Source organism: Pongo pygmaeus, chromosome 1 (genome assembly GCF_028885625.2).
Source record: "Pongo pygmaeus isolate AG05252 chromosome 1, NHGRI_mPonPyg2-v2.0_pri, whole genome shotgun sequence".
Classification (NCBI taxonomy): domain Eukaryota; kingdom Metazoa; phylum Chordata; class Mammalia; order Primates; family Hominidae; genus Pongo; species Pongo pygmaeus.
Window position 1 is genome coordinate 121,325,344 of NC_072373.2, and position 13,741 is coordinate 121,339,084.

Below are 13,741 nucleotides of genomic sequence, written 5' to 3' on the forward strand. Positions count from 1 at the left end.
AAACAAACCTGCTTGTGTATTTGCTCAATTCTATCTTACTTGAAATCTATCCCTTTAAGAGCAACTTGCAAAGTCATTCCCTAGGTTGACCATTTAAGCAGCAGAAACCAAATGAAATCACACATACTACTAGTGTAATGATTTTTCAAACTGTTCTTAAGGGAGCCCTCTGTGTATTTGTGGGAGGAGGGAGGGAGAGACTGATCAGAATGAGTTTCTGGCTTCCAACTATTGCTTGAACCAAACAGTTCTGCATTCATTTGTTTTATGTCTTAAACTTTCAGGAAGATTTCTTTTGAAGAAGGGATTCCATGTTTGAAACAATTAGGCTTTTATATAAAGGGACAGAGACAATTTATTCTAAGGAGAAATTTTAAAAGATCAGGAGGGAGGGGGAAGTAGAGGAAGGTGGAGATGAAGAGAAAACCTTATGTTGTCTGGATCCTTTTACTCACTCTTAATCTGCCATTGTCTCTTGTCCCTGTGAAGCGCAAAAGCTTGATAGTAGTATGCTGGTTCTCAAACTTCCTTGGGCTTGAGAGTCAGAACTCTAAAGTGAGCACTTTGGTTAACTCTAGGATCCTCTGGAGGTGGTAGATGGGTTTTTCAAACCCTCTTTCAGCTAGCTCATTCCTTAAATTACAACAGTTTGGATTTGCCCATAATGCTGCCAAGTGTCTAGTGCTTGATATGCCCTCTGCATAGACTAGATTCTGACTGGGTTAGAATGACATGTTTGATGATATCTGTGACTTTAAACAGCCTCAAGCTGTGATCTTCCAGTTTTTAACAAGGATGCAAGATGTGTTTATAGCTTGAGAAGAACCAGATAAATTGTGGTGTGGGGAAGTGGAGGAGACAGAAGCTATAATTACCATGTAAGATACTACTTGAAAGATAATACTTTGAATTCTGGTGGTTTTATTTCTCTCTTTCCAATCCTTAGACCTTTGATTAATTAGTTTTTCTATTCTTGCTGTAATGATATTGAATAAAAATATTTGGTAGTGACGGGCACTCTTTTTCCTGATCTTAAAGGGAATACTTCTAATATTTTACCATTAAAAGCGGTTTATTATCTGTCATGTTAAGAAAGTTCACTTCTGTTTTGTCAAGAGACTTTTAAAAATTACAAATGGGTTTAGATTTGTGAGATGATCATATATATCTTTCTTTAATCTGTTAATGTGAATTAACTTACAGATTTTTCTCTTTGTTGATTCATCCTTACATTCTTAGGATGAACACAACTTAAAAATATTGTGGTGGATTTGATTTGCTAAAATTTCACTCATAGTTTTTACATTTATGTTCATGGCTGAAATTGTCTTGTTCTTTTCTTTCTCTACTGTCCTAATCTGATTTTGTTTCTTAGATTACAATGACCTCATGGAATGAATTGTGGAATAGTCTCTTTTTATATTCTCTGTAAGAGATTGAATGAAATTGGATTGATTGTAATACTGATTTACAGTATTTATAAGGTTCTCTTTTTCCTTTCTTTTCTATAAAATTTTTCTCATCTTTTTTCTTATTCTTTTTTTAGTGGTTTGGATTTATATACTTTGTTAGCAGTTAGGCTTAAAATTTTACTATGCAAGTTTGATTTAAAGGCTGAAGTTAAACAAAATCTTTATACCTTCTTCAAACAATAAAGTTTAGAACACTTTTAGCTCCAGTTACTCCTCTCCTAATTTATATGCTGTTTTGTTTTCTTTTTAAACTGAATAGATATTGTAATTGTTATTTTATACAGAAAATTTGATTGATGTTTTTATATTTAGCATCTTATTTACTCACCATTCTTCCTTGCGTCCCACACTACTCATCCAGGATAATTTTTCTTCATGAACTACATCCTCTGGAAATTCTTTTAGTGGAAATGTATTGGTACTTAACTCTCAGTTGTTGAGCATCTGAAAGCATGTCTATTTCACTTTTGTTCTGGGAAAAGAGTTTTGCTAGATACACAGTTTTAGTTTGACAATTATTTTTTCTCAGAACTTTGAGATATTATTCTGCTGCTTTTAGACTGCACTATTAGATGGAAGATTGGGCTAGTCTTTATATTGATCCTTGGTAGGGATTTGTCTCTTCTCTCTGTGTTCTCTTATGATCTTCTTTTTGTCTTTTGGGTTCTGTAGCTTTTTATCTAGTGAGTAGGCCTGTCTTGCTTTCTTTTTATTTATTTTACTTCCTCAATATTAATGTTGTACTTCTTGAAACTATGTTCATGTCTTATAACAGTTTTGGAAAATTCTCAATCTTTATATTTTAAAATACAGCTTTCCCTTCATTTTCTTTGTCTTTTTTCATATTTTCTTTCTTCTTTTTCTGTGCAGCGTTCTGGGTAAGTCCTTCAAATATATCTTCAATTCCTCTCTTCATCTATCTCTTTTCTTCACTTAACCATTCGATTGAGTTTATTAACAATTTTTTATTTATAGAAGTTTATGTCATTTGGTTCTTTTTCAAATATGTTTGATAATTCCTTATAGTTTCTTATTTCTTGCTTGTTTTATGGTTCTATCTTTTATGTCTTAACATGAAATATATCCTGTTAATCTGTATCTTACATCTGACAGAATATTTTAAGTCTTTGACAGTGTAAATCTGGTTTTGGCTGTTGCTGTGGACAAAATCTAATTACATACTGTTACAAGAGGTATATTTTTAAGTAAATGGAAGTGTTAGAAGAAAAAGGATGGAGAAAGCAAAACGTTATAAAAATAAAAGGAGCATTTTATAATGATTAGGGATTTTATTTACCCAGAAGATAGAATTCTAAATTTGTATATATTTAATAATATAGCCCAAATTTATAAATCAAGAATTATTGAAAGTACAAGAAAGAATAGATAAGTAGTCAATGATTATAGTAAGAGAGTTTAACTCAGATTTCTCAGCATTTAATAGAACAAGCAGATGGAAAATACCATTAAAGATTAAATATAGCAATACCATCACTAACGTTTACCTAGCAAACATACATAGAATATTGCACTCAAAAACTGAAGAATATGTGTTTCCTAAAGCACACATAGGACATTTATAAGAATTGCCCATACATTGGGTCATAAAAGAAATGCAAAAGATTTTAATAAAGAACTAGAATCATACAGAATATGTTCTGTATTCATAAGTAATTAAACAAGAAATAAGCTTTCTTAAAAATAAAAAAAACTTTTTTAAAAAAAGAAATAACAGGACAAGTTTGATAAAAACTTGGGAGTGTTGTCAATCTATGGATTTTTTTCATTGATATGGCAAGTGGTATTTTATAAGCCACTACTCACAAACTTATATGTTGCTATACTGTTTTTGGAAAATTGGAAATACCCTGCTGAATCATACTCTAAGATAAATTATGAATTACTGATTGCAATGATTTATTCAAAATTTATTTATAGAACTTTTATAAATGTCAGTCATAGCTCCAGCTACAAAAGATGCAGTTGTGAACAAGCCAGAGTCCCTACTTGAGGGTTTCAGGCTAGTAGATAACTCCAGATGATTACAATGTAGTGTCATAAGGCAAAGCAGATTGAAGCGGTGCACATTGCCCACAGGTGAATTTTGTAGGGAATATTTAGTTTACCTGAAAATGTCTTTATATCACCTTCATTTTTGAAGGTTATTTTTATTGCAATTGCATTCTAGGTTGAGTTTTTTTTTCTTTCAGCACTTTGAAGTTGTCACTAAAGATGTCTACTATTGGCCAGGCACAGTGGCTCACGCCTGTAATCCCAGCACTTTGGGAGGCCGAGGCAGGTAGATTACCTGAGGTCAGGAGTTCGAAACCAGCCTGGCCAAAATGGTGAAACCCTGCCTCTACTAAAAATACAAAAATTAGCTGGGTGTGGTGGCGGGTGCCTGTAATCTCAGCTACTCAGGAGGCTGAGGCAGGAGACTCTCTTGAACCTGTGAGGTGGAGGTTACAGTGAGCCTAGATTGTGCCACTGTACTCCAGCTTGGGCTTGGCGACAAGAGCCAAACTCTGTCTCAAAAAAAAAAAAAAAAAAAAGGTGTCTGCTATCAAGAGCTGACTCTGATGTCAGTGGTTGCTTTTTTCAGTTCCTCCTGTATGTAATGTTTCTTGCCCTCACTTCCATCTTTGCTTTCTTTTTTGAACTCCAGTATTGCTCAGCTACTGAATTTCTATAAACTCACAGTCCTCCAGCAGCTATTTTTGTGAGGCTGATGGAGTCAAGTGTAGCTTAGTATTCGGCCAAAGATTCAAGGTTACCAGTATAGTTTCTGGAACACTGTCTAAAATTTGACCTGAAAATCCTGCCCTCTCAGCAGCCCTGAACTCCAATCTTTGTTTATTCTACCCACCCGTTCTTTATTTAGGCTCCTACTTGTCTATGCTACAATTTGGAGTGTCCCCAGCCGGAAACGAGAATCAGTGGAGAGCTCAACTTCTCGGTTTCCTTCTCAAGCATCACAACCCTGTCCTGTTTGTAGACCAATGCCTGAAAACAGTTTTTTCATATATTGTGTCCAGTTTCAGATTGGTTTACAGTGGCAATCTAAGTTCTATAGCCACTATTTTGTCTTGGCTAGAACTGGAAATTGTACTAATCTTTTTGTTGGCAGGATGGAATTTGTTTTTTAGAATTTGTATTTGCAAGAATGCTACTTAAAAAGCATTTCACTAATTCCACCTTTTAGTCAGACACAATGAAACAACTTCTGATGCTTTTTTTAAAAAATTGAGAGGCTTAAAAATTGAGTAAATCCTAAATTTTCCATGGTAAAAAGTGAGTCTTCTCTTTAAATTCATAAATAAAAGGTTGTTTTAAACTTGATTAAAAAGGTATAAATAGGGAGAAGAGGATAAGAAGTAAAAATAATATTTGAAGAGCCAAAAGATATAAAATTACCCTTCAATCAGTTTTATTCACTTTTCACCCATTTATTCATTCATTCAACGGATATTTATTGAATGCTAAGTGTTGGAGATACACAGATGACTTGGTCTTTCCCTTCAAAACATCATAGGAAAATATGGGAGAAATACATACAAGTAAATAATTAAAAAGCAATATGGCATAAATTCCACTAGAGGGGCATTCTGCCAATTACCTGATCAGCACTCCTTGAAGCTATCAAGGTTATCAAAAACAGGGAAAGAGAAACTATCATAGCCAAGAGGAGCCTAAGGAGATGTGATGACAAATAGAATGTGCCATTTCAGCTGGGATCCTAAAACAAAAAGAGGACATTAGTTAAAAACTAAGAAACTGAATAAAGTATGGACTTTAGTGAATAATAATGTAGCAATATTGGTTCATTAATTATAACAATAATAATGTAAAATGTTACCAATGGGTAAACTGAGTGTGGGGACATATGGGACTCTCTGTGTTATCATCTCTATTTTTCTGAAAATCTGAAACTACTTAAAAAATAAAAGAAGACATTTATGCAGCCAAAAAACACATGAAAAAATGCTCACCATCACTGGCCATCAGAGAAATGCAAATCAAAACCACAATGAGATACCATCTCACACCAGTTAGAATGGCAATCATTAAAAAGTCAGGAAACAACAGGTGCTGGAGAGGATGTGGAGAAATAGGAACACTTTTACACTGTTGGTGGGACTGTAAACTAGTTCAACCCTTGTGGAAGTCAGTGTGGCGATTCCTCAGGGATCTAGAACTAGAAATTCCATTCGACCCAGCCATCCCATTACTGGGTATATACCCAAAGGTCTATAAATCATGCTGCTATAAAGACACATGCACACGTATGTTTATTGCGGCATTATTCACAATAGCAAAGACTTGGAACCAACCCAAATGTCCAACAATGATAGACTGGATTAAGAAAATGTGGCACATATACACCATGGAATACTATGCAGCCATAAAAAATGATGAGTTCACGTCCTTTGTAGGGACATGGATGAAATTGGAAATCATCATTCTCAGTAAACTATCGCAAGAACAAAAAACCAAACACTGCATATTCTCACTCATAGGTGGGAATTGAACAATGAGAACACATGGACACAGGAAGGGGAACATCACACTCTGGGGACTGTTGTGGGGTGGGGGGAGGGGGGAGGGATAGCATTGGGAGATATACCTAATGCTAGATGACGAGTTGGTGGGTGCAGCGCACCAGCATGGCACATGTATACATATGTAACTTACCTGCACATTGTGCACATGTACCATAAAACCTAAAGTATAATAATAATAATAATAATAATAAAAGAAAAAAAATAAAGTAAAAAAATAAATAAATAAACAAATAAAAAAAATAAATAAATAAAGTCCACTTAAATAACAATATGAAAATACAGTCATTTCACAAAGTCCAAAGGAGTGGCTCCAACAATAAATATTTAAGAAGTATTTATTTTTATAGTGGTACTAACTTTGATATAAATGTTACAAGTACTATTTTCTTTTTTTTAAATTTCAGCATGGATAGTGATGGATCAATGACAGTAGACTGGGATGAATGGAAGTACTACTTTTTACTACATCCTGCAACAAATATCACTGAAATTATTCATTTCTGGAAGCGTTCTACTGTAAGATTACTTTGTATTTTACTTTGTTTTTATTTTGCTCTAAATGTCATAGCTGTTATGATAATATAACCCCTACAATACTTGCAGCCTCAGGGGCTAAAGTTACAATATTTCCCCCCTAATAATGTTCTGCTAATTTAGCTAGTGGTATTAGTATTGTGTGTATAAACAGAGCAACCAGTTTCTTTGTTTGCCAAAGTCTAGAACTTAAAATCATAATCTACCTGCTGAAAGTGCCTACTTTGTGTTAAGAATTAATTTCTATGACATAGTATTTAGATTGCCCTAGAAAAGTGAAAAATAATATATTTTTCTTTTTTCACAGATATGCTGTATCTGATTGGGTCTTCTATCATAGAAAACGTAAAGTCAAATATTAGGATTTGAAAATTTTAGAACCAGAAAGGGTCAAATATTTAATAATCTGCCTGCTCATTTTATATAAGCACTTGACTTGGAGTTGTAACAAGGAGATCTTGTAATTGAAGACTTTGTTTCCTTTAGCAGATCTCAGGTGTGGGGGTTAATTATTTATTCATGGCATACTATTCTCATTTACCCTCCTGAGTTTTTACCTCCTCTCCACAGAGAACGTAGGGGAAGCAAAGAGCACAGGCTCTGGACTGCCTAGGCTTGAATTCCATATCTACCACCCACTTGCTCTATCAACCTCTCTGTGCAGCATTTTCCTCAGTTATACAGTGGGGATAAAAATGATAAACGTTTTGAGAATTAAATTAGTACATTAGTTAGTATATTTAAAACAGGGCTAAGACATAAGTGTTCAATAAATGTTAGTTGTTACAATAGGCACTTATTTTATCTAATATGTTTTATCTGTGTTCTTGGATATTTATATATTTACATATTCTTAGGGAGCATGTAGTATTGTTTCACACATGTGTTTTTGATTTGTATAGCTAGTATTGTGCTAGAGACCACATCTGATTTCTGACTTTATGATTTGTCCTTGATGTTGTATTCTTATCTAATTTATTGCTCCTAACATACTCATAGTATGCACTTATCACTTCTTTCTTGTCTATTCCCCAAGAAATGGACATCGTTTTTTCTCCAACTTCACCCATAAAAAATGCTTTCGTTTTATGTACCTTAGAGAATTTCACACAGTTTTCTGTCATAGGGAATATGCATTTGTACATTTTACAACTACTAAGGTATCCAGTTTCAATTTTGTTTTAATTTCATGAAATATTGCCGTATTTTTTTTCCAGAATGGCTAGCTGTAGCAATTCACACTCCTGCCAGCAACGTATGAAGGTTCCCATTTCTTTATGTATTATTACTAGGTATTATTCAGTTTTATAGTATTTGCTGTTCTGTTGGGTATAAAGTAGAATTTCATTGTTTTAACATGCATTTCCTTGATTCCTAGTACATTTTGAACATCTTTTCATAGGAATATTAGATATTCACATGTTCTTTTCTATGAATTGTCTGTTTATATGCTTTATCTAGTTTTTTATGGATTTTCTATCATGTCCCTAATGTTTCATAAGAGTTACATATTTATCCTAGATAGTAATCTTTGTTGTACTTTGACTTGCACATGTTTTTTCTAGTATGCCATTTGTTGTTTCTTTGTTTTGTCCATGATATTCCTGGTTGAACAGAAATCTTTGATTTTTGGTAAGTAAATCCACAAAATATGAATGATTTACAATTCTGGTATCTTATTAAGAAGTACTTTCCTACCTCTTGGTCACAAAGATGTTCTATATCTTCTATTAGTTCTATGGTTTCTGCTTTTACATTTAGGCCTTTAATGCATCTGTTAGTTCACATTTCTATATGATTAAAAGCAGGGCTCTGATTTTATTATTTTTATATGTAGAGGGAATTTTCCCAGTATACCCTACTAAACATTGAATTCTTTTCACATTCAATTCTTTTCACATTCATTTGTGATGCCACCTTTCTCACACATCAAGCTTCCATAAATACTTGGATATTTTCTTGAGCTTCCTTTTCCGTTTCATTGTTTTCTTTTTTAATGCCAATATTGAACTGTCTTTATGACTATGGTTGTGTAGTATAATACTGACCTGGTAAAGTAAATACTTCCTCTTTGTCCCCCTTCCCTCATTGATTTTTCTTATCTTAAAAAAAATTTATTCGTTTTATTTATTTATTTATTTATTTATTTATTATACTTCAATTTCTGGGATACATGTGCAGAATGTGCAGGTTTGTTACATAGGTATACATGTGCCATGGTGGTTTGCTGCACCCATCAACCCACTACCTGGGTTTTAAGCCCTGCATGCATTAGGTATTTGTCCTAATGCTCTCCCTCCCCTTGCCCCCCACCCCCTGACAGGCCCTGGTGTGTGATGTTTCCCTCCCTGTGTTCATGTGTTCTCATTGTTCAGCTTCCACTTATGAGTGAAAACATGTGGTGATTGGTTTTCTGTTCCTGTGTTAGTTTGCTGAGAATGATGGTTTCCAGATTCATCTATGTCCCTGCAAAGGACATGAACTGATTATTTTTTATGGCTGCATAGTATTCCATGGTGTATATGTGCCACATTTTCTTTATCCAGTCTATCATTGATGGGCATTTGGGTTGATTCCAAATCTTTGCTATTGTGAACCATGCTGCAATAAACATACGTGTGCATGGGTATATACCCAGTAATGAGATTGATGTGTCAAATGGTATTTCTGCTTCTAGATCCTTGAGGAATCTCCACACTGTCTTCTGCAATGGTTGAACTAATTTACAGTCTCACCAACAGTGTAAAAGCGTTCCTATTTCTCCACATCCTCTCCAGCATGTTTTTTTCTGATTTTTTAATGATTGCCATTCTAACTGGCGTGAGATGCTATCTCATTGTGGTTTTGATTTGCATTTCTCTAATGATCAGTGAGGATGAGCTTGTTTTCATATCTTTGTTGGCTGCATAAATGTCTTATTTTGAGAAGTGTCTGTTTATATTCTTTGCCCAGTTTTTGATATGGTTGTTTTTTCCTTGTAAATTTGTTTAAGTTCCTTGTAGATTCTGGATATTAGACCTTTGTCAGATGGATAGATTTCAAAAGTTTTCTCCTATTCTGTAGGTTGCCTGCTCACTCTGATGATAATTTCTTTTGCTGAGCAGAAGATCTTTAGTTTAATGAGATCCCATTTGTAAATTTAGGCTTTTGTTGCCATTGCTTTTAGTGTTTCAGTCATAAAGTCTTGGCTCATTCCTATGTCCTGAATGGTATTACCTAGGTTTTCTTCTAGGGTTTTTATGATTTTAGGTTTTACGTTTAAGTCCTTAATCCATCTTGAGTTAATTTTTGTATAAGGTGTAACAGTTGGAGTTTTCTGCATATGGTTAGCCAGTTTTTCCAGCAGCATTTATTAAATATGGGATCCTAAAGAAGCAAGAGCAAACAAATTCAAAAGCTAGCAGAAGAGAAGAAATGATTAAGATCAGAGCAGAACTGAAGGAGATAGAGACACAAAAAACTCTTCAAAAAATCAATGAATCCAGGAGCTGTTTTTTTGAAAAGATTAACAAAATAGATAGAATAGTAGCCAGACTAATAAAGAAGAAAAGAGAGAACAATCAAATAGACACAATAAAGAGTGATAAAGGGGATATCACCACGGACCCCACAGAAATACAAACTGTCATCAGAGAATGCTATAAACACCTCTATGCAAATGAACTAGAAAATCTAGAAGAAATGGTTAAATTCCTGGACGCACACACCCTCCCAAGACTAAACCAGGAAGAAGTCGAATCCCTGAATAGACCAATAACAAGTTCTGAAATTGAGGCAGTAATTAATAGCCTACCAACCAGAAAAAGCCCAGGACCAGACAGATTTACAGCCAAATTCTACCAGAGGTACAAAGAGGAGCTGGTACCATTCCTTCTGAAACTATTCCAAACAATAGAAAGAGACAGAATCCTCCCTAACTCATTTTATGAGGCCAGCATCATCCTGTTACCAAAACCTGGCAGACACACAACAAAAAAGAAAATTTCAGGCCAATGTCTTTGATGAACATTGATGTGAAAATCCTCAATAAAATACTGGCAAACCAAATCCAGCAGCACATCAAAAAGCTTATCCACCACAATCAAGTCGGCTTCATCCTTGGGATGCAAGGCTGGTTTAACATACAGAAATCAATAAATGTAATCCATCACATAAACAGAACCAATGACAAAAACCACATGATTATCTCAATAGATGCAGAAAAGGCCTTCAATAAAATTCAACACCCCATCATGCTAAAACCTCTTAATAAACTAAATATTGATGGAGCATATCTCAAAATAATAAGAGCTATTTATTTCAAACCCATAGCCATTATTATACTCAATGGGCATAAGCTGGAAGCATTCCCTTTGAAAACCAGCACAAGACAAGGATGCCCTCTCTCACCACTCCTATTCAACATAGTATTGGAAGTTCTGGCCAGGGCAATCAGGCAAGAGAAAGAAATAAGAGGTATTCAAATAGGAAGAGGGGAAGTCAAATTGTCTCTGTTTGCAGATGACATGATTGTATATTTAGAAAACTCCATCGTCTCAGCCCCAAAACTCCTTAAGCTGATAAGCAACTTCAGCAAAATCTCAGGATACAAATTCAATGTGGAAACATCACAAGCATTCCTATACACCAGTAATAGACAGACAGAGAGCCAAATTATGAGTGAACTCCAATTCACAATTGCTACAAAGAAAATAAAATTCCTAGGAATACAACTTATAAGGAACATGAAGGACCTCTTCAAGGAGAACTACAAACCACTGCTGAAGGGAATAAGAGAGGACACAAATGAATGGAAAAACATTCCATGCTCATGGATAGGAAGAATCAATATGAAAATGGCCATACTGCCCAAAGTAATTTATAGATTCAATGCTATTCCCATCAAGCTACCATTGACTTTCTTCACCAAACTAGAAAAAACTACTTTAAAGGTCATATGGAACCAAAAAAGAGCCTGTATAGCCAAGACAATTCTAAGCAAAAAGAACAAAGCTGGAGTCCTCACACTACATGACTTCAAACTACACTACAAGGCTACACTAATTAAAACAGCATGGTACTGATAGCAAAACAGATATATAGACCAATGGAACAGAACAGAGGCCTCAGAAATAACACCACACATCTACAACCATCTGATCTTCAGCAACCTGACAAAAACAAGCAATGGGGAAAGGATCTTTCTTATCAAAATTAGCCTAGTTTTTTTTTTTTTAAAGAAGAACTTTTATTTTAGATTTTAGATTTTCTTAATTTCAACTGAATTTTTGATTTTCTTAATTTCAACTGTATATTTTTAGAAACTTGATTGCGATTACGTTTGTCTTGGTTTGGGCCGCTATAACAAATTACCATGGTCTAGGTGATTTAAACAACAAACATTTATTTCTCACAGTTCTGGAAGTTAGAAATTTGAGATCAGGGTGCTGATATAGTAAGGTTCTTGGTGAGTGCACTTTTCCTAGTGTACAGAGGGCTGTCTTCTTTCTATTCCCTCACATAGTGGAAAGAGAGCTAGCTAGCCCTCTGGTGTCATCTTTTAAGGGCACTAATTCCAATTATGATGGATCCACTCTCATGACCTAATTATCTCCCAAAGGCCACAACTCCAAATATCATCACATTTCGATTAGGATTCCAATATATGAATTTGGAGACATACATTTCATTCATTGCATTCTGCCCCTGGTTCCCCCAAATTCATGTTCTTCTCACATGCAAAATAAATCCATTCCATTCCAACAGCCCCCAAATACTTAACTTGTTCCGGCATTAACTTTAAAAGTCTGAAGTACAAAGTCTCATCTAAATATCACATAAATTGGATGTGGGTAAGAATTGAAGTACAATTCATCCTGAAGCAAATTCCTCTCCAGCTGTGAACCTGTGAAAGTAAGCAAGTTATGTGCTTCCAAAATATACAGGAATGGGAGAGACATTCCCATTCCAAAAGGGAGAAAGAGGAAAGAAGGAAAGGAAAAATGGATCCTAGGCAAGTTAATAACAAGGCAAGCTCTGTGAGATCTTAAGGCTCAAGAATAATCATTTTGATGTTCTACTCTCTGGACTCATGGTGGCAATGGTTCCTCTTTTATACCTCTGCCCAGTGGGGGTGGTGTCCCAGTGGGTCCCAACAGCCCTGCCCCATGGCTCTGCTGCGTGTTGGTTCCACCCTTTGAAACTGAGGTGGAGGCAGCCCCATTCTCTGGCTCAGCCCGTGGCACTCTGGGCTGATGGTGGGAGTGGCAGCTCTGTGGATTTCTGAATCTCCTTTGGGGTCCTTCTCTTGTTTTGGATAGTGCATGTTTGCTGCTCAGTGGTTGAGTCCTGTAGTCCTGAAGTTCTAAGAAGTCTGATGGTCTTCCTTAATTGTATCCTATTTTCTCTCTTTCCTGTAGTCTCAGCTGGCATTTCTGCTAGAATTGCCCCATCTCTGTTCCTGGTTTCTGTTGAGATGGCTGATTAAGTCCATGGTTCACACTTACACGAATCTCCTTTTCAAGTGGTTAGTTCACCACACCCTTAGTGTTCTCTTCTGAACATGCTTTTTAAAAATTTTTTTGTAACATTAACAGTTCAGAATTTTTCAAATATTTAAGTTCTGGTTCCTTTTTGTTTAATGATTCCATCTTCAACTTATTTCTCTCTTCTTACCTTTTTCTATAAGTGATCGGGAAGAAGTAAGCCACTCCTTCAACACTTTGCCTAGAAATTTCCTCCACTAAGTATCCAGTTTCACCACTTACAAGTTCTACATTCCACAAAACACTAGAACATAAACACAGTTCAGCCAAGTTTTTTACCACTTTATAACAAGGATGGGCTTTCCTCTAGTTTCTAATAACATGTTTCATCATTTCCATTTGAGGCTTTATCATGAATGGCCTCTACCATCCATATTTCTACTAACATGATTCATAATTATATACTGTCTTAAGAAGACAGAAGCTTTCTGTGCAGCTCTCCTCTTTTATTTCTGAGCCATAATCACAATTGCCTTTAAAATCCCATCATGGCAACATTGACATTTTCTAGCATGTACTTCACAATTCTTGCAGCCTCTACCCATTACCCACTTCCAAGACTGCTTCCATATTTTCATGTACTTGTTATTGCAGTGCCTCATTTCTCAGTACCAATTTCTGTCTTAGCCAGTTCATGCTGCTATATGTA

General features: G+C 35.2%; 1 protein-coding gene across 2 annotated transcripts in view; it reads left to right on the plus strand.

The window, feature by feature from the left end:
• Positions 1-13,741, plus strand: part of LOC129012667 (mitochondrial adenyl nucleotide antiporter SLC25A24-like) — a 75,872-nt gene that overhangs the window by 15,437 nt on the left and 46,694 nt on the right. For both annotated transcript variants that reach the window (XM_054448588.1, XM_054448591.1), the window contains exon 4: positions 6,439-6,550. In XM_054448588.1, coding sequence (XP_054304563.1) covers positions 6,439-6,550 — 112 coding nt within the window. The remainder of the gene's footprint in view (positions 1-6,438; positions 6,551-13,741) is intronic.